The 26901-nt window shown below is 46.0% G+C and overlaps 1 protein-coding gene across 2 annotated transcripts in view; it reads right to left on the bottom strand.

The window, feature by feature from the left end:
* Positions 1-1110: 1110 nt before the first annotated feature.
* The window catches only part of GAN (gigaxonin), a 45795-nt gene continuing 20004 nt past the window's right edge, over positions 1111-26901 (bottom strand). The window contains exons 2-11 of one of the 2 annotated variants that reach the window (XM_068992959.1): positions 18606-18720; positions 16184-16534; positions 14519-14736; positions 14183-14304; positions 11166-11278; positions 10208-10357; positions 9192-9328; positions 8795-8923; positions 1426-1535; positions 1111-1292 (exon numbers count right to left, since the gene is read on the bottom strand). In XM_068992959.1, coding sequence (XP_068849060.1) covers positions 1111-1292; positions 1426-1535; positions 8795-8923; positions 9192-9328; positions 10208-10357; positions 11166-11278; positions 14183-14304; positions 14519-14736; positions 16184-16534; positions 18606-18720 — 1627 coding nt within the window. Of the gene's footprint in view, positions 1293-1425; positions 1536-8794; positions 8924-9191; positions 9329-10207; positions 10358-11165; positions 11279-14182; positions 14305-14518; positions 14737-16183; positions 16535-18605; positions 18769-26901 lie in introns of both variants that reach the window. The other variant, XM_068992958.1, reaches the window with a different exon arrangement.

Genomic DNA, 26901 nt, shown 5'->3' with positions numbered 1-26901 from the left:
GAATGAAATTAAGTTGAGGTAGTTTATTCTACCAGCCAAACTTTACTTGTTATGTAATTAGTCAGAAACTCGTACTAGTGAACGGCATTGAGAAAATTCTGCTACAAAGGCTTGATTCTTAACATGGATTCGCATTCTAAGACATTTTCAAACCCTAGACAGTAGTAAACAAGACTGTGTGTGCTTTCAGGCAGATTTTTTTTTTTTTTTTGTAAGTTTTTGATCCCTATATGGTTTTCTCTGGACCTTTTTTTTTTTTTTTTTTTCTTTTTTGGTCATAGCAGACCTTTATTATTTGTCTGACTCGGGTCCTTCTTTTATAAAATCTCCTACTTACTAATGTCCTCAGATTTATAAAATGGTTCTGCTTAGTTGCAAAGGAAGAATGGCACTGCAGGAGATCCTTCTCAACCCCAGACATGACAGCATGAGGCATCTTCCTCTGAATTAACACAGAAGTTACAACTTCCTTTAAAGTCACAGGGGGGCTGCCACCTGACTCCTTAATTTACTGACCCTTTAGATTACTAAGACAGAATGTCATACAAGAGAAATTTTATCTTAGTTTTTTGATTCATCATAATTTAGTTCAAAAACGATTCTTAGGATAGAGAACTAGTAGTTAAGTGGAGACTAACTGGCATTGAGTCCAAACTAACATTTTTAGGCACAAACCTTTAAATGGTTGGGCAGAGTTAGGCATAATATCTCCTTCCAAGTGCAGTGGAAAAGCAATCCCGGTATGTTTGGATATGTTGATTTGCATATATGGATTTTTTTTTTTTCCCCAACCAAAGCCAGGTACTTGAACACAGCGGTCAGTCAGATATGATATCCCCTCAGGGAAAATGCACCTTAGGGCTTTAACTTCCATATTTTACACGATAGGATTCCCACTTCCCTTTTCCTGGGACACTGACTAGCCCCGGTTGGTCTAGGGACACAACTACGGGAGAAATGGATTCCCCCCATTGGTAGTTTTTTTCCCAGCAGTTTACGTTTTCTCCGGAACAAGAGCTGAAGCCCAGGCTTCAAGGCGTTAGAAAACCACCCGCGTTACCGCACGGAGGCCGGGGCGAGGTCAGCAGCTGCGCGTCCCGCGGCCGCGCATCACGGCGAGTGCACGCGGATGCGGAAGAGGCCCTGCTGCAGCTGCAGGCGGAACAGCTTGCAGTTGGCGATGCGCAGGGCCGCGCAGCCGGTGCGGCGCAGGTCGGAGGGCAGCAGGGGCTTGGTGTGCTGCCAGGTCCCCGTGCTCCTTTTGAACTCGCGCACGTAGTCGTAGTTGGTGCCTGCGCCCCAGGAGAACAAGCAGAGGTGACATACCGTGCCTGGGGTGCCTGGGGCGCCTGGGGCCCCTGGGGCCCCTGAGCACCACCCCTTGCCCGGGAAACGGCTCCCGCGAGATCATTCTTACACGCTGACCTGTATCGAGATCTCCGATGACGTAGATACTGGCGCCTATGGGGACGGCTCCGTACACGAAAGACGAACTGGCCGGGATGCATAGATTCTGGTCATTAAGATAGATCCACCTGAAAACAGAGGGACAGGATGAAGGAGGCTAAGAAGATGGCCCGTGACTCTGGGCCGGCTGAGATGACAAAACTCGGGGCGCTGCCAACAGGAGGCACGACCCCCACACCCCCTCTTGGGGAAACGCTCATCTCTCTCCTGTCACTGAAGACTGAGGCGTGTCTGTTCCGGAAGGTGTCATGTATTGAATCACAGAGACCACTATTCAGTGTGCTCCTGTCCCTCAGCACAGTGTTCCTGAGATTCACCCATGCTGTGGCTTCATCATTATCTCATTGCTTGTTATTTTACATAGGACTGCCCTACACTGGTGTAGCAGAATTTGTCAATCATTGACCTGTTCAGGTTCATTTGGGCAGCCTCTAGTGTCAACCTTCCCTTGCGGTTCAGCTGGTGAAGAGTCTGCCTGCAATGTGGGAGACCTGGGTTCGATTCCCCAGTCGGGAAGATCCCTGGGAGAAGGAAATGGCAACCCACTCCAGTATTCTTGCCCTGGAAAATCCCATGGACAGAGGAGCAGGACAGGCTGCAGTCCATGGAATCAGAGTCTGACACTACTATGGGATTAACTAACTATCCAGTGTCTGGCTATTTTGAGTGAAGCTATTTTGGACATTAGAGGGCAAAGCTCTTTTGTGGGCTTATGCTATGGAATTGCTTGTTTATACGGTTAAAGGTATATTTCCTTTGATAAGAAAATGCCCACTGTTTTCCAGGGTGTTGTGTTCTTTTGCATGTCAATGAACAACATGTGAAAATTCCAGCTGCTGGGCATTTCTGCCAGCTCTTGGTACTGTCGGTCTTTTTTCACTTTAATGGTGCTGAGCATCTGTGTGTGTGCTTACTGGACACCTTGTGTATCTACTTTGGTGAAATGTCTGCTCAAAGATCTGTTCATTTTTCAAACTGGGTTTTCTGTCTTACTGAATTTTAAGATTCTCTTTTATTTTACAGTTACAAGTCCTTTGTTGGATATGTGTATCACAGATCCTTTTCCCCAGCATGTAGACTGTCTTTTCATTATCTTAATGGGGACTTTTGAGAACAGCGGTTTTTTAATTTTGGTGAATTCCAGTTTATCTTTTTTTTTTTCTTTTTATAGTTCACGCTTATCTATGTCCTTCTAGAAAAATCTTTGCCTATTCCAAAGTTGCAAAAGTTTTTTAAATTAAAATTTCTGGAAATTTTATTGTTTCAGTGTTAACATTTAGGTCTTATGATACACTTCAAGTTACCTTTGGTATATGGTGTGAGGTATAAGAGTCAAGTCCTTTTTATCCTTATATCTAGGCATATAGATAGATAGTTTTTCCAGCATCATTTGCTAAAAAGACATTTCTTTCCCCGCTGAATTGCCTTGGCTCTTCTGTTGAAAATCAATTTAATAACCATGAACAGGAGCCAAAGCTCCATGAAGTGGCTGATTCCACAGCTGAGACAGAAAACACAAGATGAGCCTGGACCATCTTGCGCTGCCATGGAGGAAGCGCTTCAAAAAGGGTGAGGTGTGTCAGAGGACACAGAGCCAGCATGCAGCTACTGACGACCGCAGCTGGAGCAGCTGGAGCAACTCAGTCAACGACAGTCCTGGCTGGGCAACTCAGAGAGTAAGATGAATATCCGTGAGTCCATACCGATATAAATAAACGGCTGAATCCATTAAAGAAAATAGGGAGAAGGGACAGGTGTTCTTTACAGAATTCCAGCTGACAAAGGGAGAAGGAACGAGGGAAGCAGAAAGATCCCCCGGAGGCAAACAGCACGGCTCTAACTTCCGTGAGGCCAGTCCATCGAGGGCGCTCCATTAGTGGGGAAACTTTAAGGAAAAACAGTATATTTGCATACTCTCAAATTATCTCTCCCAAGATATTCATGAATTACAAAGGGGGAAGCAGTGACTTTCCAGGGGGGAAACCCCACAGACAGCGCCTTAACCAAGTCACCAAGATTAGCGTCACCAGTGACGGAACAAAGTGCCTCTCCCCCTGACACCACGCAGAGAAGGGCCCAGAAGTGCTTATGAGGGATCCCCACCTCCAACGCACAGCCTCAGCCTCATCACAAGACATTGTCAGACAAGCCCAGGTGGAGAGACATCCTAGTAAAAACCATCCAATAACCTTCAAAGACTCCCAAGCACAAGGGTGGTGCCCCATCGCATCCCCACTTAATTCACTTAGAACAACTAGAAACGTCAGCTGCAGTTTGGGTAAACGATATTAGTGGATGAACTGGTGAAATTCGAATAAAGTCTGTAGTTTACTTAATAATACCGTACCAAAGTGAATACTACAGCATGTAAGATGTTAACAGTAGGAGAAGCTGGGTGAATAGCTTATGGGAACTCGATTTTTGCTACTTTTCTACAGGTCTAAAATTATTCCCAAATAAAAGGTTTTTGTTTTTTTTACTTTAAAACAAAACAAACTAGACTCTGCTATATAATAATGTTCACTTAAGTAAATTTGATCAATTCCCTTTCATAGCTAAAAGCATAGCCAGGTCAGAGCAGACCTCAGTTAGAAGAAATGTATGCAAGTCCTTTAGCACCACCAATGTCCAGGCTTCCACTCACTACTGGAGCACGTATAATTATTTCACTAAGAGCAGCGCTCTGTTTTTTTCCCAATGCACACTCTCCCCAGACTGTTACAGAGTGGTACATTTCCTATTTTGAATCCCAAGAAATGTAGAAGCAGAATGTTGTCCGAGATCACAGAACAACTCAGAGACCAAGCTGCTATAAAGTGAAGATCTGATTCCTCGAATATCTGAAAGCTGATTGGTATCAAGCAGTTTGTGGGACTGGGAATACAACTTGGCCCCTGCCTCTGAGCTGCCTCTAATGAACAGGGAAAGGGAAAAACTAAGAGCTATCCCTGCAAACGAAATCGGGCGATCGCTGACCTCATGTCTCACGGGCACTGGACCCACGAATGCTTGCACCCGAGGCTCCGCCAAGTCTGAGCACGCCCACTGCCTGCAGAGCGCTGGAAGCCCCTCTCTGGAGTGCCAGAGGAGACCTCAGGTCCGCAAGAGTGTCCTGCTCACAGAGCCCGGACGTTACCCAGGCGTACTCAACAGAAGAGCCAGATAAATGAGCCCCTTCTCAGGGCACTAAACAATTAACAGACGCCAACTCTGATGACTCGGATGATGGGATTATCTGCCAAGCAGGGATGTGGACACAGCTAGCACAACGATGCTCCGTAAGTGAAAGAGGAAAATAGGCTTATGATGGGAAGGTAGGAGACTGCGGCAGAGAAATTTTACAAATCTAATATGCTACCTGAGGAAGGTAGAAAAGGAAAAACAAAATAAACCCAGAGTGAGTAAAAGGAGGGAAATAAGACAAGAGAAGAAACCAATGAAACAATACACAATGGAGAAAATGAACACTGATAGGAGCGGGCTCTTTGAGAAGGTAAGTACAATGCTAAACTTTGTCAACAGAGGGCGCTGGAGGGACTGCAAGGCTCGGAGAGGAAAGGGCTTCTTTCCTGGTGCCGGTTGTCGGCTCTGCCGTCTCCAGTGTGCAGGGGACCCGGAGGTGCTCACTTGCGGGGAGGTGCTCTGCTAGCCAGCAAGCAGCTTCGCGCACCAGCTCTGGCCCCGGCATCCCAGGGCTCTGCTGTATCCTGGGCCACTGCGCCCACTCCTCTACAGAGGTGAATCCCAGCCCTGCAGGGTGGGGGGCAAACTTCCAAGCTTGTTCCTTCCTGGGACATTTTCCCTCGGTCCTAAAGGCTGCAGCTGCACTTCTTTCTTGGCTATTTCTGCTTTCATCAGAGTCTCCTCTCACAGGTTAGCAGTTAACTCCTCCTACTGGTTAATCATTAGGTCGGTGACCACCTAGCCACCTGTTTAAGTTTATGGAAAGCTGACAGCTATTTTCGAAACTGCAGCTGACTTTTCTACTTACTCTAAGTGAATTACGTGGGGATGTGGTGGGGCCCCACCCTTGTACTTGCGAGTCTTTGATGGTGGCACTGAGGTCTGCATGCTCCTCAGCGTGCACTGCTGCCCCTGGTTCTCGACCTTGGCAGGGGAGGAACGCTCCGGGGACTTCCACTTAACCCTTGCTCCCGTAATGGTCCCTGACCTGCAGGTCAGAGAACCATATGGGGATGTGGCCAGTGGTCAGAGATGTCGGTCAAGTATCCGTTCATCAAAAGATGAAGCTGACAGGTCTTGACTTCAGAGAATAGTTAACTGATTTATTAAAAACAAGAAGGGGAGGGCACGTGGGCTGAGCACATGCACAGAGGCAACAAGACACAGGATGGATGTAAGAAGTGAGCTGCGCTCCAGAACACGGGAAAAGAAGAAAGGGGAAAAGGCCGGATGTTCTTCTCAACCTCAGATCACGGAGGGCCCCGAGGAGGAGGCAACTAGGAATAATCTCCATCTGAACAAAATGACCAAAGGCAGACTAATCTTTCAAAAGCACTAGTAGGTGAAATGTATCAGAGAGACTGGTTAGAAGGCCAAGGACACCGCACGTATGACAGGGAACTCGCTGGAGTTGTGGCAGAGAAATAAAGGTGGGTGTGTGTGAAAAACACTATAGAGTTTAAAAAAAAATAAGATTTGGCAACTCATGAGATGTGAAGCGTAACAGAGAATCAAAGATGACTTAAAAAGAACACAGACCACCAGGAGGACGACAGTACCAGTCTAGCACAGTCCTAGAACCAGGGATGCAAAGAGCAGACGTAGATACACTGTCTTTCTGGATACATGAAGTTGCTACTGTGACTTGGTATAAATACGGGCACTTTTAAAAAAATTTTGCTTTCCTTCAAACACTTTTGCTTTTAGTCAGAAACACAGAAAATAGTAAGATGTGGCATTTTTCCAGGAAACTTTTAACCTAAAAATAGGGAACAAAGACAGGAAAGACAAGAGATTACTTAAAAACAATAAATAGTCTTCCATCTAAGGCAGGTTGTTCACTTGGCAGCAGCTTCCAAAGTATGCAAATACCACACACTTGGAAACATCTGAGCTTTAAAGAGAGAAACTACTCACAGATGTTTTCCCCCTTCTATAGGTTTTCGTGGGAAAGACTAAGTTTTTTAGGCACTATTGTGTGGTATCTGAAATTGTGGTCTCTGAGGCCAGGACGCCCGAGTTCAAATGCCAGCTCAGCCACATGCTGTCTGTGTGTTTTGGGGCACATGACTCAACCTCTCTGTGTTTTGATTTCCTCATATGCAAGACAGGAATGAAAGAGTACCTATATCTCAGAGGACTGTTTTGAAGATTAAATGTGTTAAACGAGGTAATATATGGCACTTAGTATTGTATGTTTATGTTTAGCTTTATCTAAACAAGAGTCCTATATATTGACAACAGAAATCAAGCTCTCTTCATTCTATTTGTGAACAAACACTGAGAACTTGAATATAAGCAAACTACAGATAAGTGAATTTTATTGGGAAGTACTTTAAACAGCAATGAAGTAATAGTCATGTGTAACAATTACGAAGGAAAGCAAGTTAATACTCTTACTGAAAGTGAAAAGTGAAAGTGAAGTTGCTTAGTCATGTCCAACTCTTTGCGACCCCAAGGACTGGCCCTACCCAGGCTCCTCCATCCATGGAATTTCCCAGGCAAAAGTACTGGAGTGGGTTGCCATTTCCTTCTCCAGGGGATCTTCCTGACCCAGGGATTGAACCCATGTCCCCCGCATTGCAGGCAGACACTTTACCATCTGAGCCATCTGGGAAGCCCAATACTCTTATTACTCAATACTCCATAAACAGGAGACAACCTGAGAGAAATCTTAAGGTTCTAATGACGATCGCATATCAAGGGAGACTGAAAACTTCACAGCCAGCTTCAAGTCCTATACAATCAAAACAGGAACAGGAAATGGTAAAACCATAAGCAACCTTGATTATTCCAGCAAGTAAGATACAGCTCTCTAGCTCACACTGTCCAAACAGTAATTCAGTCATTATGAGAAAGGCTTATATCAATATTTTATCAGAAACCAAATGTACTGACCCCTGTTTGTTAATTAACTTGGGCAACTGTTTTGAGATTCATTTGGGAAGGAAATTCATACCCTACTTTGTACCGTGAACAGTCAGCCCTCACAGTAACACATTATGGAAGAGAGGTATAGAAAAGTCTTTGAAATTCTGCCCCTGTCCCGACCAGAGTAGCAAGCATTCTCAAATTGCTCTCACACTTTGTCTAGAAAATTTTCATAAGATTGTCTGCCCCCAGTAACTGAAGGGAAAAAAACAAATAGGCTATGTAAACATCATAAAATTAAAATACATTAATAGGTAACATACATATTTCTAAAATCTTGGCAACTGTGCATTGTTTACCCTAAAATAACATGAAATTAAACATTATATTCTGGCACCCCCTTCTGGCAACACGATAGAAATGCTATCACAAGATTAACTTTAGCACAGCAATTTTGCTGTAGGATTTGAACATATTACTGCAAGAAAAATGCTGTTCGGTGGTTATAATAAAACGGGTGAGAGGAGCGAAGTGAGGGGGATTGGACCACTGCTGGCGACTCCACCGCACATGTATGGCAGCCCGTCAGGTGATTTAAGAATCTCTGATACCACGTTTATTGAGTGTCTGATACAGGCCAGGGGTGAGGCCAGAAGCCAGGACCCAAAGCTGAGCTGGAACTTGCCCTGAAGGAGCATCAGTTCACAGTCACAATCCAAGAAAGACAGGCATGGGGTCACAGACTGAGGAGCCTAACTCAAGACTGGGAGACATGAGAAGGCCTTCTCGCTCTTGGTGGTGATCATTAAACTGAGTTTTGAAGAAGCCAAATTAACTGGATAAATGTGAGAAGGGAAGTTTTAGGCAAAAGGAAAAGTATGAAAGCACAGAGCTGGGACAATGATACCATGTTGTGGAGGGAAAATATCACCCAGTGGGACTCAAGTGAAGCACCTGGGTTGCACAGTGGCAGAAAGAGTACACACAGGTCATATCACAAAAAGCCGTATCTGCTAAGTTAAGGAGTTTAAACTTTCTCCTAAAAGTTATCAGAAGCATCAAGTACTGCTCTGCACTCGAGAAACATTTTTCTCTGGCTTTCCTATGAGTTACCAAGACTTCTGAAGTCACTAAATAAATATCCGGCATGCATTAGACATAAATAGCTAAGTTCAGCGAAATGATTTGAAAGCAAAACTAAATAAAGTGAAGACACGCCTTTGAAAGCATAAAGAGAAAGCTGCAGAAGCCACATGAAACCATTCATAAATACCTTTTAAACTCATCGTGGTAGAACTCCGACTTGCAAGTTACCATCTCGCCCCCCTGGATGTCCTCTCGACTTCTGACTCCCCCAAACACATACAGCTCCATGGCGACTCCACAGGCCACCGCTCCAAACCTGAAAGGCCATGCAATGTATTCATACTAAGCATTGGATTCATCAGTATATCTCAGGACTTGATTCCCTAATTCCTCTTTTGCTTGTCTTAGCTCTGTGACATTCAGTGTTTCACAAATACATGAGTCTTCCTTTTTCAGGGTGTGGATTATTCATTTAGCGTTACATGAACCAAATGGCAAGTCAAATAAAAGATCCATTTAAAAGAGGGGAGACGCGAAAGCCAGGCGAAGGGGGCTCTGCGCAGCCCACACCCCCATTCTCTCACCTCCTCTCTTTCAGGGGGCAGATGGCGGTCCACTGCTGGGTCCGGGGGTCATAGCATTCCACAGACTCGAAGAGTTTCCCGTAGGATCCCCCACCCATGGCGTAGATTTTCTTCTTCATAGCTGCGTAGCAGCCAATCTGGGAGGAGGAAGCAGCAGGGGAGGCAGCGCTCATCATTACAGTCGGCTGGTCAGCACCAGCTTGGCTGGGACCCTGGCAGATGCTTGGAAAAGGGCCTGACGGAGGCTTTCAAAAATGGGAAGAGCACGGCTGATACACACACTGTCCTCAGGGAAGGGTCAGCGCCACCTAGCACTACTCCTCTAAGTGAGACAAGCACACAAGCCTTGCTTTTAAAGGCGCTTTCCAAGCTCTCTTCTTTCACCACTATTTGAAGAGTCCAAGACGCAGAGTCCACAGAGAAAGATGTCACTCAACTCTTGCCCCAGATTAAGTCAGCTGGAAGGGCACACACACAGTGAGTGATCATATTACCAGTGAGTCCCAGTACCAAGGTGTGAAATACCCAGGGCACTAGAAGGGCTCTGGCCTGATGATGGAACGCCCGTCTCCACCAGGGAGCAGAAATACAGACCAAGCCCTGAACAGCTAATGCGAGCCCTTAGTCTTCATTCTTCTCAGACACCAATGGCAGTTCTTTACCTCTGGATCAATGGATTAAAGTTTCCTCCCAAGCGCGCACGACGATTCAGAAAACAGGTCTGGGAGATCTGGTTCCTGTCTAGGTTAGCGCCATCATGCAGCATTCATCAGGTGTGGGCCACAGACGCAACAGCGCTGCCCAGAGCCCACCTCCCCCTGCGGACTCTCTCACACAGCTCCCCAGCTTGGTATGTGACTGGCAATAGTGAAGGCAAGAAGCTACCAGCAAAGGCAGACTTCTTTAATGTTAATGCTTTAACACTATCGATTGCATTAAAATGCATCTGTGAGAAATGAAGAAACTAACTTTAAAACCCAGTGTGTGAATTAGTCATCACGAGGCATAGTTCTCACCTTTCTAACCATGGTCAAGTCAGGTTGCTTGGTCCAGGTTTTAGAATAAATATCATAACATTCCATGGAAATTAGCTCTTTTTCACCATCTTCTCCTCCTAAAACGTACAGCATGCCATCTATCTCCACAATTCCAAAATTATGTCTTGCCTGAAAAAACATTAAAGAGCTTTGTAGACAAAAGGCCGACTATCATATTGAAAGCTGATAATCACACATTTAATACAAATGACAGGTTTTCATTACATTCCTGCAAAGAAATACAAGACTCAGAACTGTGTCTCTCAAACAGTTCTGCTTTCCCCAGAAGCTCACTCTTCTATCACAAGAGACAGAGAACCCAAGTCCAGGAATTTCCCGGAACAAGGGAATTTCATGCGAGGTGGACTCCCGGGTAAAATCCTTATCTTTCGCTCAAGTCAGCTCATGACAAGAAAAAGAACGATTACCGCCCGATTCCATAAACTGATTTTTGTTCAGCATGGGTAGTAGTGGCTCCCAGCTGACGTGTGAAATTGTGTAAGAGCCCCAGCAACAGGCCCGCCCGTGGTGGTGGTGGGGTGGTGTGTACGGGCCTGCACGAAGGCTGCCCGCAGTGTGACACTCACCCACTCACAACACTGACCACTCAGAAGCCCCTGCCATCCAGAAGTCTGTGCGAACAACTTAAAAGGCCCAGTGTGTGAGGAGGGGCGATGTGGTATGAAGAGAAAGAAAGCAAGGGAGGCGAAAGGGGAGCTGAGGGACAGCGGGGAGGCCTTGCTGAGAAGGAGGCGGGCAGCGTGCCACGCGGGTACCTGGCAAAGGACTGAAGCAAGTGTGTTTCCAGGAGGTGGGGTGGAGGGCACAGGCACGCCAGGCAGGGGTCTCTGTCATCACACTCAGAGGCAGAAGCAAACCGAAGTGCTACTGGGGGTGAAAAGCAACGTCAAACAGAAAGAAGCAATGCTCTATCTACCTCGTTCATCGGCGGCAACGCGGTCCACATGTTCACATCTGGGTCATACTTTTCTCCTGAGCTCAGGGTCTGCTTGTTTTCATCTTGGCCCCCAAATACAAACAAAAACCCTTCTGAAAAAATCAAAGGAGACACACAAGAAAGCTGAAGCATAAGTTTTCAATACCCACGCCCAGGCGAATGCAAATGCCGTGAGGGCAGACAGTACGTGGAGGCACCTTCTTTGATGACAAGGGACTTGAGATCTTCGTCACACTTCACTCAATCCTTGATGACACAGTTAATCTGTCAGTCACCCTGACCGTTTCACTTCACTCAGAATCTCTGAGCAGATTCCCACTTCTCTGTGGCTTAAAAGGGAAACTGACCCCACCCATCCAGTCATCAGATGACTCAAGTTATCTCAGTTTGTCTATTCTGTTCCCCAGCCGTATTTTAAAATAAAATAGTTTTCTTAAAGGAGAAACAGCCAAAGAGACACTGGTAAAACCGAAGGGAAATGTAGGCTGGAGAGGTTACCATGCATGGAAGCCACTTTGGTCTGAGGGTATTAGCAATGTGGGAAACATGCAAGCTTTTTCCTAATGGCTTTGAGGGCATGAAGAAGATAGAAATCTACATCCCAGGCCCACAGAGAGTGTGGTTTCTGGCAGGAAAGCCTCTTCGAAGTTCTAACCCTCAGGATGAAGGCCAACCAGAATGAGAAGCCAAATTTAAATATCCTTGCTTATCTAGGAAATCTCAAAATTTGAATTTGATTTACAGTAATTACAAATTAGTGTTTTTAGGCAACTGGCAGAAACAAATGCAAAACTTCTATGGAAGACAGTACCTTTATCTAAGTTTTAGAATCTAACATTCTAAGATTTTAAATCATTAAAGTTTTCCCACAAATAATTTTTAATAAAATGATCAGCACCCAGCCAAAGATACTCAGGTATACAAAGGAACTAGGCTCTATGAAGATGAAGCAGTAGAAACAGACAACAGGAAATAATCTAGAAAAAGACTGCAAATTTCAAATATCAGAGTAATAAGAGAGATGATAAAACAGAAATGCTCACTATGTTATTTAAAGATAACTCTATATGGAGGGATGGACATAGCAGGTTTGAAAAAAAGAAAATTCTAGAGGGGAAAAAAAGATGAAATAGATTGAATAAAACATTCAATGGATGGATTCAATGGCAGATTCATCACAAAGAAAACAAAACAAAAGGAAGGCGGAAGGCAGGGGATGGAGTAAAAAGGTCTAGCCACGTTTAATCTGACCTCCAAAAGCAGAGGGACAGAGGAGAATGAGCAGGGACAACATCTGAAGACATAATAAATAAAAATTTTCGAGATTTGATGATAGGCCAACCTTCAGAGTCAAGATGCCCAACAATCCCCCAATATGGTAAAATTTCAAATAAAATGTTTACCTAATACTGAAATGACAGGGAAAAAAGACAAAAAACAACAAAAAACTTAAACATAGTCCAGAGAAAAGACAAGTTTTATATCTGACAACTGACTTAACAACTAGGAATAACAGAGGTCAGAAGAAAAATATCTTCAGTGTGTTGAACAATAATAGAGGCCAACCTAAAATTCTATACCCGGCAAACATATCCTTTAAGGATGAAGGCAAAATAATGACATCTTTAGACAAATCTTAGAGTTTGCCATCATTAGACCATGTTAAATTCAGAAGGATGAACTTCAGAGAGAAGGAAAATGATCCCAGATGGAAAGTTTGAGGAGTAAGAGGGAAAAAACAAAGAAGTTGGTAAATATGTGGATAAATCTAAATGAATACTACCTATAGGTGTGTATATAACATAGATTAACAAAACACACAAACATGTAAATATTTACTTGTAAATAACCACATATTTTAATACTGTAAAACTGTAGAAGATGAAAAACAGTATAAATGTACTGATTAACTCTGGACTTCGATCAAGTGTTTTTTGAAAAAAGGCAGGAAAAGAAGAAACATGGAATAGGCTGGACATATAGGAACTACTCAGTCATTTCACAACTTTGGTCAACATGATTGGAAACAATTCCTCTCCTCACTGTTTCAAGTTTCTGAAACAACCACCCCTCTAGGAAACCTGAAAGTTAGTGATACAAGAACCTTTGTGGTAGGTGTGCATGTGTGAAAATTATGTACAACTATACACATTATGGGGGGAAAATTTAAGGAAAGTAAGTCTGAGAAAAAGAACAGAGAAATCAGACCCATATTGCGTTGCCTACACCACTCCATTCAGCAGCTGACTACCATTGATGAAAACGTCCATAATTGTGGAACCTACAGCTTCATTTCTATTCCACAGCTTTAGCCATATCTATAATACAGTACAATGTGGGAGAGCTTAAAAATGTTAACGTACTGTTAGTGGGCAAACAGAGACTATGAAAGAGTTCCAGGAAGACTGCTGACAATAGCTGGAACGAAGTGAAATGGTACCGGCGGGATGACGCCAGCAAGGTAGTGAGAACTTCCAATAACGCTCCAAACGTGCAAAGGTTAACCAAAACATTCTTTCTACAGTAAAGTAACTTATGCTAGAACTAATTTAGGTAATATTTTCTCGAGTCTCCTATGAAATGCCTGCTCTTACACGACACTCTTACTTTGGATGTGTGTTACGCGCTATAACTCTAGACTGCCGGGCTCTCCAAGTTGGGGCACAAGCATGGCTCAAAGAAGTCTGGTTCTCAGATGTGATCATCCGGCCAGTGGGTGGTAAGAGTCACTCGGCTCTGCTCTTCCAGCAGTTAAGTCAGCCAATAAAAATGCTCCGCTACTGACGTCTTAAAAATAGCTGCATAGTTAAGACTTGGGAACAGTAAGGACTGGTCAGAAGACACTCTTCTTACCACAGTCTTGAAAGCTAGAGCCGCGCTGAACATGTCCCCACAGAGGGGCAGTATCTTTAAGAGGTTCTGAGCCATCCTGCACAGCACTGAAATTATGTCTCCCTCGATCTTGTGTTTAAGTGAAGCAGATGAGGGCACAGTACCTGCTGAGAGGACCCCGTGGTTGATTCTCGGCATGCTTAGAGGGGCCAGTTCGATCCACAGCTGCCGATTGGGGTCGTAAAGGGGGCACATACATCGCATCGCTGCCGTTGGCTTCCGCGAGCTAAGAGGAGGCAGACGATCAGTTAGCAGTTAATATGTTTATATTCTGCTTAGAATAACCACGAGTTTACTGCTCTCAAGAATGTTTCAAACATTAAGACAAAAAAAAAAATCGATTGCTATATAGGCTTTAGACACTGAGAACTGTCCTGAGTTCTTGTGCACATGGAAATCTCTCTTCCCTTACTTAGACCACGGCTCACGGCCACGCTTACACTCTCTCCTCTCCACCCACGGTCACGATGCACTCCGAGTAGCCGCGGGGCTTGAAGCTGGCCAGCATGGCCTCCCCCTGCTGCGGCTGGCTGAGGGGGATGTTGCTGCACTCCTTGACGATCTCGCGGACCAAGGGCTCGTTGAGCATCTGCTCCCGTAAGTAGCTAGAGTCCAACCCTGAAACCCACAGGGCTGACATGACATCCTTCATGTGGACCTGCAGAGCAGGGCAGAAAGCACGGGGAAGAGAAAGGGAGAGTGTGCATTTAGAAGGCACATTTTCCGACTCATAGAAAACTACAACTGTTGACAAGTCAGATGATCAACAGACAAGGAGTAAGGGCCAGTGCTGTTTGAATGTGTGAGGCGGCCCCTTTCCTTTCTACTTCCTCTGGCCTCGATAAACAAAAGTTTAACTTAAAACAGCATCACTTCAGATTCATACTTGCTGGATCACTGCAAAGTTTTAAGAAGCCTCCATTACACCCTACAGGGTTCCCACTGCAACAGGAAAACCTACGAGATCTCTGCTATGATTTACTTTACCTCACTAACTTGGATGTGCTATGAGTTATACCCCATTTATACAAATATTAATTACAGAAAGAGCTTGACACAATACGTCAACTAGATAATGAAAATGCACCAACATTAGTTATGAGAAAAATCTGAAAAAGCCCAAGTTCCAAAAACAAAAGTCGTGACAACTATGTAATCATTTCTTCAGGAATTACTACTAAAAATGATCTAACATGTATAATATGAATTACATGCCTTTCATGCTCAATCATTAAATTTGAACCAAATGAATACAGGACTCTACATATGTAAGGCGACTAGTTTTTCTGGGCTTTGGAATCATCATTTTAAGGTCCACTTGTCTATACCCTGAGTAGTAAAGGCCAGCAGTCCTTAACAGCGTTAAGCTGGGATTAACCAAAGGATGAGGAACTGCCTTTTCTTTCCCAGCAGCCACTCCACCTTTGACACCCTCATCACTTTAAGGCAAGAAGAGGGTCACAGAGAAGCTGTTTCAGTGGTGTTGTCAAGGTGGAAGCTCTCCTTTCCTCCTTCCTAAGCTACCCCACCCACTGGCGTGGAAACCAGAACACTAACTGTGCCAACCGAGCCGAGACTAAGCATGCAGTCTCCAAGCGGGCACAGCTTATGGGCCCACAGAATTTAAACATTACAAGCTGATCAGTAACATGTAAACCGAGGATTACCAAGAACAAGTAACAACGCAATTACACATTTTGAAAGCCTCTCCGAAATCTAATATATTTATTTTGGAGCTAGCCTCTAGAACACACACACGAGATTCAAAGCCCTGTGATGTAAAGGCTAAAGCACCCTCCCTGAATGTGATATCCTCTAACACATTTCCCATTAAAAACAACATTCGAAGGATGTCAAGTCACTTTTAAGTGTTAATATTTTCATTGCTATATGATGAGTTACACTCACTCTGGTGGACAGATCTGAAAAAAACCAACCGCTTTAGAGAGCCTATGGGAAGATGTTTAACAGGTCGTGGTTTAGATCACCACTCTGTACGTTTCTCAAGTTGGAGGAGAAAGATAAAACATGTAAAACTGGGGTGGAGAACAGACGAACACGAAGGAGTGAGTGGAACGCCAAAGTCAGGGCATGCTACAAGGCACCTTTCTTAGTTCTGTATCATGCGCTATCCACCGGATGACCGCTTCAAACACGTATCTCTCGTTGCCGACGTTCAGCTTCTCGAGGGAAATCACCTCCTTCAGCTTCTGAGGACTCAGCTCGAGGAACTCCTCGGTGCTGCTGACGTCTCGGAAGTGGGTCTCCAGGTACTCGGTGGCCAGGTAGCGCACGTGGGGCAGGCAGTAGTGGAGCGCGAAGTCCCGGATGCCGATGCAGTTCTCGGCGGCGATGCAGCCCTCCAGGAACTCGCAGCAGAGCGCCTTGAGGTCCGTCAGCAGCAGCAGGTCCGCCGCCTGCACCACGTCCTGGATGGTGTCCTCGCTCAGCCGGATCTGGAAGGGCCGCAGGGGACAGTCTGCGTCTCAGAGTGGGTGTCTGGGACCCACACCACTAATCTAGCAGGCCAGACCACACGGGAGCTCCACTGTGGGAGGTCAAAGGCGACTGAGGTCTGGCGGATTTCACTCAGCTCAGCTTTGCTTTCAAGAGCAGACAGAGGGCCCCAAGGTACCTGGGGACGACACAGACCGTGCGTGGCTGGTCAGCTTCTCCCAGTCCTTCCCTCGCTCTACCCACATGAACCACCAACAGCCCTTCTGAGTGAACTGTCCACAGTGCTCATGCTTAACTCAGAGGAAAACCTTAAATGACTGAAATGCTTATCAGGAAGTCGCAAGTTTTGCAATTCTACGGTAGACGGAGAGGGATTTCTATAAATGCAAGCACTTCAACTAATGAAAATCTTTCCTCCAAATAAATAAGGGTCCCTCCTTTTGCCACACGGTATTCGAAAGACACCATGTGGGCCCCCTGAAGAAAGGGACAGCCACGCTGCCTGAGCGGCTGCCTTCGGGACACCAAACACCGCACTCAGTGTGAAAGATACCATTTGGTCTCAAAGCTACCTTCTGGAATAAATCCCCCCGAATTCCACTGCGGACATCTACTTTTCCTTAATTTTCTTCAGTTTTCTTACTGATGCTTCTTCCTCCACCCCCTTCACAGTTTTTCTACGCCATGGTGAGGCAACATAAAGACACAGGCCCCTAAAATACTGCCATGATCACAAACGGTCCACTCCACAAGGAAACGTGAAGGAGGGATTTCATAGTGAAGTGCAGCAAGAAACATTTTACCACGATTTGAGATGCACATGTTTGGTACCACAGGTAAGGGCTCCAAGTTTCAAATGCAAGCTTGAACATGAATATGCTCTAACTGGCTTCTAACCTGTCATAACTGTCACTGAACTGATTTTACAAGTTAGGTAAGAGTTGGGTCCTATGTCTGGTTTTGTGATGCTACAGAGCATCGCCAATATTTTAAGGGCTGTCCCCAAACTGATTTAAGTGCATTTATTTTAAATAATCATTCACATAACCTTACTTCCACACACTCACCACCTAGCGTTTAGAGAAACGAGAAAGTGGTAACATCGTGAAATGAAATAGAAAGCTTCAAAGAGGATGATGGTCACCGAGTGTGATTCTGGACAGAATGAACGTTGAGAGAAAAGTAAGGAGTGCACTCAGAATACTTATGCAGGAGACAGAGCCTTTACAGAAGGAAAATCAGAAGAATGAGGAGAAGGAAGGAGAGAGAGAGAGCAGGCCACGCACCCTCAAGAGGAGCAGAGCGAAAACGCACTCTTGCATAACCAGGCATAAAATACATCAGCATCCTCCTAATTCAAACCCAGATCGTTAAGTCTTCATGCTACCCTTTAAACCACATGAATAGCGGGGCACGGGGGACAGAGGAGGGCAGAGAACCAGATCGTTGAGTCTTCATGCTGCCCTTTAAGCCACATGAATAGCGGGGCACGGGGGGACAGAGGAGGGCAGAGAAAAGGAAAGGGTCCCTAGCCACTGATCACTTCCTTCCTTGGGTTTCATGAAATTTCCAGAAATGTAAGCGGGTACAGAGAGTAAAGGGAAATGAGCAGGAAAGAATGAGGGGAGGACAGGACCGAGGCATTGAGAACACAAGGCAGGTGCCCATCACCTGAGTCTTGAAGTCTTTACCTCTAGAGAATAAGCCCCACCACCCACAGAGGCTCCCGGGCCCATGCCATGGAGATGGAACGAGTTCCCTGAGAGTGTGGGTCCAGGGCAAGACTGGAATAGAGGCTTAAACACCAGCAGCCAGCAGTGAGGGGCATCCCATGTGTGCACGTCTCAGACTGGAAGGTGGCGCTCAGAACGGGAGAGACAAAGCCTGGGATCTGGGTAAATTAGCCTGCTTTTCTTTCAAGGGCAGACCCCGGAAGAAAGCACTCGGGTGCTGCGTGGGGCAGGAGACGCCAGTCAAGCCCGCGGTGATGCAAGATGGAGGGGACGGGACTGCTCGGCCTCACCCTGAGCCTGAGGGTCTACTCAGTCCTTCCTCTGGGTCTCAGCATACCTGCCCACTGAAGATGTAATCCAGGATCTCTCTCATAACCATTACCGATATCCCTTCAAGTTCAATCTTATAGGTTGATCCATCATCTTTTGGAGGATTATAGTTTAACTTTGTCCTAAGAAAGGGAAAAAAATGTAAAATTTCTATGAAAGAACAGAAATAGCTAGAAATATTTATGCACTAAATACTCTACAAAGTATATGATACTTATCGATATATGAATCCTATCTAGAACATTTGGCTTGTTAACTTTGGAGCAACATATGTTCTATGACTTTCAACTGCAAAGTACTTGTTCAAGGGTTCAGTGCTTCCTCTTAAAAAACAAGCAAAACAGACAACCAAAGCACTAAGGGCATGCGAGTAAGGGTCTCTATTTCACCTGGGGAACCCCAGGCCCTTTAGGCTTATTTTTCCCTGTATTTAATTATCCAGCTATTTTCAATGATGTAACAAGGACCCCACACATCCACCACCCAAAACAAAAGCTAGGACCTCGACAACAACCTGCTTCTAACCAAATCATCCTCCCCATCGGTTCATTCCCCTCCTTCCTCATCTGAAGTAACTATTAAACCAAATGCTGTATTCAAGTTTCCCGTTTAAAGTTTTTGATTTTATAAGAGTGTTTCATGCTGTCTGTAATCTGGGGCTGTTTTTATTTACTGTTATATTGCTGAGCCATTCATCTCGCTGAGTATCACACTTTTCCTTTTTTTTTTGGCTGTATAATATGCCTCTTTCCTGTTGATGGGCCCCTGGGCTGTGGGTATTGGGCTGGGCTTGGGGTATTGGGAACAGTTCTGCTAGGTATTGTGTCTGTCTCCTTTCGTGATATACTAAAGAATTTCTCTTGGGTTTATCCCTGGGGGTAGAATTAAGCTAAATTCTTCTCCAAAGTATGAGCTGATACTCTGTTACTCTGCCCAGTAGCTGGAGCTGTTTTCGGCCTCATCTGGTGTGGACCCGCAAACTCTACGACACTCGTCTCTGTCCCAGTTCCTAATCCTGCCCGTCGGTGAGTGGAGTGTGGTCTCTGATGTGGTTGTGGCCCGTCTTCCCTCACCACCCAGGTGCTGAACATCTCTTCACAGGTCCGTGGCCACACGTGGCTCCTCCTTCATGAAATACACGTTCAGTTCAAGTCTCATTTTTAATTGAGTTCACTGCCCTCCTCATAACGAGGTGCAGGCCTTCTTTGGTAAACCTTGGCAGACTTGATACTTTTTTTTTCCTTAAGGTGACGGAAAAAGAGAGTTTCAGAAAAACATCTATTTCTGCTTTATTGACTATGCCAAAGCCTTTGACTGTGTGGATCACAATAAACTGTGGAAAATTCTGAAAGAGATGGGAATACCAGACCACCTGACCTGCCTCTTGAGAAATCTGTATGCAGGTCAGGAAGCAAGTTAGAACTGGACATGGAACAACAGACTGGTTCCAAACAGGAAAAGGAGTACATCAAGGCTGTATATTGTCACCCTGCTTATTTAACTTCTATGCAGAGTACATCATGAGAAACGCTGGACTGGAAGAAGCACAAGCTGGAATCAAGATTGCCGGGAGAAATATCAATAACCTCAGATATGCAGATGACACCACCCTTATGGCAGAAAGTGAAGAGGAACTAAAAAGCCTCTTGATGAAAATGAAAGAGGAGAGTGAAAAAGTTGGCTTAAAGCTCAACATTCAGAAAACGAAGGTCATGGCATCTGGTCCCATCACTTCATGGGAAATAGATGGGGAAACAGTGGAAAAAGTGTCAGACTTTATTTTTGGGGGGCTCCAAAATCACTGCAGATGGTGACTGCAGCCATGAAATTAAAAGACGCTTAGTCCTTGGAAGAAAAGTTATGACCAACCTAGATAGCATATTCAAAAGCAGAGATATTACTTTGCCGACTAAGGTCCGTCTAGTCAAGGCTATGGTTTTTCCTGTGGTCATGTATGGATGTGAGAGTTGGACTGTGAAGAAGGCTGAGCGCTGAAGAATCGATGCTTTTGAACTGTGGTGTTGGAGAAGACTCTTGAGAGTCCCTTGGACTCCAAGGAGATCCAACCAGTCCATTCTGAAGGAGATCAGCCCTGGGATTTCTCTGGAAGGAATGATGCTAAAGCTGAAGCTCCAGTACTTTGGCCACCTCATGAGAAGAGTTGACTCATTGGAAAAGACTCTGATGCTGGGAGGGATTGGGGGCAGGAGGAGAAGGGGACAACAGAGGATGAGATGGCTAGATGGCATCACTGACTCGATGGACTTGAGTCTGAGTGAACTCCGGGAGTTGGTGATGGACAGGGAGGCCTGGCGTGCTGCGATTCATGGGGTCACAAAGAGTCGGACACGACTGAGTGACTGAACTGAACTGAACTGAAGGTGATGAACAACTTGAAGACTAATTTTTCACAGTCAGTGCTTTCTGGGTCTTGTTTAAGAACAGGTCCTTTACCCAAGGTCTAAAAGATGCTCCTAATTTAGCAGCGAGGGAAGTGAAGACACACTTAAGTCACAGTTAGGAAGCAGCCCAAAGGCCTGGAGTTGGCAGGATAAGGCAGCCGTGGAAGGAGGGTGAAGGATGAACTGAGTGCAGAGCAACGGATGGACTAAGTCTTAGCAAACAGGTGAGTTCCCAGACCCTTGCTCCACGGAGGGAACGACTCCCCTGCCCTGCTGAGGGAGGCTGCCCGGCTCCAGTGGAAGGCTGATGTACTCTGAAGGGTGTGCAACGGAGAGAGTAGTTTAACCAGTCAAAATGCCAACCAAATATCAGGACTGAACAGACATTTTCATCTATATAAAGTCTCAAAACAAATGATCTCCCATGCAACACTTCTCAGAATGCTGTTCCGAAAACTGCCCCAGAAAACATCCAGGAGGAGGAAGGTTTTGAACAAAAAAAAGACAGGATCCAACACAGGAAAGCAGGGAAGGGAATGGTGAGGGATGGCCCTAGGGTAACAGCCCCGCACCAGCAGAAGGAAGCTGGCTCATTCTGGTCCAACAGGAGGCCTTGGGAGGCCTTTAGGCAGGCGAAATCGATGGACTATATACCGCATCTGAAGGTAGAAAGAGGGTATTTAGACAACTCTGCTCCCCCCCTATATTCCGTATCTGCTGTTCCTGCCTCTGTAGTTTCCCCTGAACTAATAATTTTACTCAAAAGGCATGTCTTTTCTGCTTGCTGCACTCTAGGTGTATCTATACAAGTGACACTTTTATTAAAAGTGAAGAAAAATTTTTCAGTCAATTCTCAATCAAGAAAGACAGCAGAAGTGCTAAGAATCACACTGAAGTCACTAATATTGGGCTCTACAATCTATTGTACGCAGACGCGTCCTCAGGGAATGTTTCACTGAGGATGGTGTCAGTATTCGTATTTCTAACTCACCGTGCCGGCGATTACCATATCGCCTCTTCGGCCCCGAGTCCACCCTTCTTGCAGGCTCCGTGAAAACTGATCTGAGCCTTCTAAAGGGTGAACTGGCAGGGTGCGAAGCGTTTGAAGTGGAGGGTGCTGGGGAGGCACCGCAGGGGGAGGGTCTGCCGCCTGGCCCTGGCCCCGCAGCGGGGCAGCCTCCTGGGGGTGCGGCTGCCCGTGGTGCCCCGCAGCATGCCCTGGAACTCCTGGAGGCATTCCCTGGCACCACAGGGGACAGATTTCTGGCGCGTTCCAGAGGGCTGACTTCAAGCAAATTCCACCAGCGTGGCTTCTCTGCCACGCGTTGATCTGTCCTGGCCGATCAAGTCTGCATCTCAGCTGCTCCTTACGTCAGCTACGCCTTGAATCTGCAGAGTTTCCTCTTTGTGGCCAATCTCTCTGTTATAGTTAAAATTTTTTAAACTTTTGTTGCTCAGATTACTATGTGGCTTCTTAATCCTGATTAGATGCAGTCTTGAACATATTTAAAGGCACTAGCTCCAAAATGTGTTCACACAGAGGAGCGCCACCTAGAACTCAAGTGGTTCCAACCGGAGCCGGCTGTGATTGCCCACGGGCTGCAGACGGCATAGGGGGAGGGGACCGAGCTGATGGGGAAAGAGGTTATGAAGACGCTGATCAGCGTGCCCCCTTTCTACTTTTCAGCCATGTGACTGGACTTTTTTTTCAGATGATTATAGACATCTCTCGGTATCCTTGAGGGAATGACTCCCGGACCCACAGAGATATCACAATCTGCAGACTCTCAAGTCCCTTTGTCCAGTCCCCCGCACCTGCATCTACAGAGTCAACCAACCATGGGTCACGCAGAACTGACCTTTGAACACCACGGGTCTGAACTGCATGAGTTCACTTACGTGTAGGTTTTCTTCAATTAACCTGTGTATCAGTAAACCCATGCAATACTGAAAAAAAATACCCGCACATGTGGACCCGTACGGTTCAAACCCACATTGTTTAGGGGTCAACTACTGCCGCATGTTTCACAATGGAAAAGAACCGCTTTTAGAGAGTACAGTTTCCTGGGGCTTCTCCGGTGGTTCAGTGCTTAAGCATTTGCCTGTCAAGGCAGGGGACATGGGTTTGATCCCTGGTCAGGGAAGATCCCACATACTGCGAGGGAACTAAGCCTGTGTACCACAACTACTGAGCCCACATGCCACTTGTCGCATCTAGAGAAAGCCCGTGTATAGCAACAAAGACTCACCACAGCAAAAAATTGAATTTATATATATATATATATATATTTTAAAGGTACAGTTTTATTTCAGCAGCTGGCAGAGTATAGACAATGGCTAAGTGAAGTGAAGTTGCTCAGTCGTGTCCAACTCTTTGCGACCCCATGGACTGTAGCCCAGCAGGCTTCTTCCATCCATGGAATTTTCTAGGCAAGAGTACTGGAGTGGGCTGCCATTTCCTTCTCCAGGGGATCTTCCCGACCCAGGGATCGAACCTGGCTCTCCCGCATTGGGGGCAGATGCTTTACCATCTGAGCCACCAGGGAATCCCAGTGGCAAAGAGGACAGAAAAAAAAAAAGACTTCCTTAAATACTGACCATTTCAGACGTCCATAAAATCTGACCCTTTTCAGAGTCCGTGAAACTGAATCACTGCACTATTGAAGTCTTTAAATGTCTGAGGGTCAAATCACAAAACTTTATTTTAATTACGGTTTAAATTCAGATCCAAAATTTCCCACCTTCCTGTCCCTCTTATATTATCATGGGCAGGTGACAACTCACAGACCATCCTGCAGGTTCCAAGAGGCTGATGTCCATTTGTCTGTCAGGAAGTAGTCAAAGTTGGCCATTAGTCCCTTCCCATGAGACGCTAAGAGTCTTTCAGAACTGTTGTGAAACTGTCTTGCTTCGCAGCCCATGACCATTTGCAATGACTTCCTTCTTTCATTTCTTAGATAGTCACCATCCTTTCTCACCGATGAACCTTATAAACTTGTCTTATTCCCCTTCCTTTTGTCTTCACTTCCCTACCTCCCCACTAAATCTCTACAGTCTCTGTTCCATTGTTTCACGTTTGTTTCCTCCAGTAAGCACCCTCATCTTCCCAATATCTATCGTATCTATCATTTCCTCCATACTTTCCCTTTTTTATCCAGAACTTTCTCACCTTTCACATCGTTTCTGTGTCCCTTGCCACATATCGCATATAACTGAAAATTCAGTGAGCTGGACTGAACGAGTTAATTTTAAAAAAGAAAAGGCTAAGCCAAAGAGCTAATAACTGACAGCTTTGTTTCTATAGTTAGTCCAGATATTTGTTGTTGTTGTGTAGTTGCTAAGTCGTGTCCAGCTCTTTTGTGACCCCATGGACTGTAGCCCACCAGGCTCCTCTGTCCACGGGATTTCCCAGGCAAGAGTACTGGAGTGAGCTGCCATTTCCTTCTCCAGGGGATCTTCCCAGCCCAGGGATCGAACCCGGGCCTCCTGCATTGGTGGGTGGCTTCTTTACCACTGAGCCTCCAGGGCAGTCAATCAGCTCTTCTGATTTCTCTCTCTTTTAATTGAAGTATAGTGGACGCACAATGTTATATAAGCTGCAGGTGTACAATATGGCGACTCACAGTTCTTAAAGGCTACAGGCCCCTTACAGTTATTATAAAACGCTGGCTATACTCCCTGTGTCGTATGATATATCCTTGTAGATCACTTTACAGATAACGGACTGTACCTATACTGCTGCTCTCCCTCTTTTCTCGTTTTCCGTCTCCGCCCCAGGTTTAGAATCATACATGAATTCATCGGAAGTCACAATATCCTTGTTTTTATTACCATGTGACGTCAATTTACAAACTCTCCCAGAAGCTGCGGTAGTCTTAAAATATCGCTTTGAGAATGTCATAAGACTCTTTACAACAAGGAAGAGTGGGGACTATTCTAAGACGGGGCCTCCGGTGCTGAGATATAAACATCCACGCCTGTCACGTTCTTGCCCAGTTTTCTGTTTCCAGGGCAGGCGCTCCCTCCTCACCATCCCTGTTCTCTCGTTTGTAGAGAGAAGAGGTTAAATGAGGTGACTTGAGAGCTTCCCATCCCTGAACACTCCTGGGCTGAACTGCTGAAACAGACTCAAGAGTTACTGTGGAGACTCTGCTCTGGAGACGCATCTGTCGAGTCCTAGATGATACAGTCCAGCCAACTCAATCTGTTCCCGAGGGTTTATAACACGCCTCCTGTGGGTGACATGGTGGGAGTTCCCTTTCCCTCCAGTTACCCACTCTCGGCAAGCACAAAGGCCCCTGCTGGTTATACACGGTCCTCTCCTCACCGGCTTCCAACGGCCGGAGAGTTCGGTTGAGCCTAGATGTGCTAACGCGCACCCGATCATCGGGTCTGGTGCTCCTCCTCCCCGCAGACACCGCTGACACTGGGGTTCGAGGTGGGTGACACGGAAGACATCTAAGTGACTTTCCTTCCCCTCAGCTGCAAAGGCTTGTCTCCAAAAAGAGAAAGAAACCTACTCAGACGGGACTCAGGAGAAAGCAGTGCTCAGGGAGTCAGGCTTCACAGGAACTCCAGGGAGGGCAATTCACAGGCGTTACTCACACTGTTTCCAATGATTCCCGTCAAACCAGCAGCTCCCAAGAGCAGAGGGCCGAGGGCTCAGCAGTGCGTATGCCCACGGAGGCCCCCCTGATGACGCCTGCACTGCGGGGAGTCTGTCTTACGGACGCCCTCCCTTCAAGTCTTCATGAACTCCTCAAAGCCATACGAAAATTGGGCCTTTCGGGCAGAGGAATCTCAGGGCAGCAACACTGGTCAGTACGCTACCATGATGGTGGACACCGATCATCCTGTGTCTGCCCAAACCCACAAAATGCACACCAAGGGTGAACCCTAGTGTCAGCCATGGACCCTGGGTGGTGAAGGGAAGTGGAGGGCTGTCGGTTGTGACTGAGGTTCCCCTCTTTGTCGGGGAGGCTCTGCACACCTGCCGGTAGGAGGCTATGGAACCTCTCTCTTCCTCTCAGTTTTCCTATGAACTTCACTCTAAAAAGAAAGTCTACTTTTCAAATGATTTTTTTTAGTCTTTTTTTTCTTTTCCTTTGTTATTTCCTTTAATTTCCTCTATTCATTTCTCTCTGCATCCAAGTCTTTTTTTTTTTTCACCCAGAGAGAGTGTGGTTTTTACTTATTTACCATCAAAACTTTCCCCCTCATATAGATCCTGGCATGACTCATAATTTTAATGGATTTTAAGAGCAGCTCCCCAACCTGCTTCCCAGAATCTTCTGGAGAGCTTTTACAGATAAAGCAGGTCCTAGACCAATGATGTCAGGTCCAAGACTGTGCATATTTTCAAAGTGTCCCAGCTTAGTCTGATGTGTGCCCTCCTGCCTGGAATATTCTGTTTGCCTCCCACTTGCCTGATCAGGGGAAGATTTAATCCTTCACTGACTTTAGGTCTCTGCTCCGGTAATACCCACAAAGAGCGGCCCAGGTACTGTGTTATCTAAAATAACACCCCTGTCCCCTCCCTGCTTCATTTCTCTTCCCAGAATTTGCCACTATCAAATAGACGGTGTTTGTCTCACGCCTGCACCTCTGAAAGCAAGGACTCTGTTTGGCTCCCTGCTCTACCCCATCAAGCGTCTGAATGGGGATTTGGGAAACATCAGGGACTTGGTAACAGCACACAGCCAGTGGGCTTCAGCGCTGCAGTGATCAGCTACTGTGCTCGTCTGGCTCCAAGACAAAAGCAGCACCAATGTTCAGAAGTGGCATTATCCCCCAGCCACGCAGCTGGACGCTCCCCGGCACGGCGCCCGCGGGTTGGTCCACACTGGGGGAAGGCAACGCTCTCGCCGGCATCCGACCCGGGTGTGCTGCAGTCAGCAATTC

Source organism: Capricornis sumatraensis, chromosome 20 (assembly GCF_032405125.1).
Source record: "Capricornis sumatraensis isolate serow.1 chromosome 20, serow.2, whole genome shotgun sequence".
Lineage (NCBI taxonomy): Eukaryota > Metazoa > Chordata > Mammalia > Artiodactyla > Bovidae > Capricornis > Capricornis sumatraensis.
This window is presented reverse-complemented; position numbering and strand designations above follow the sequence as displayed.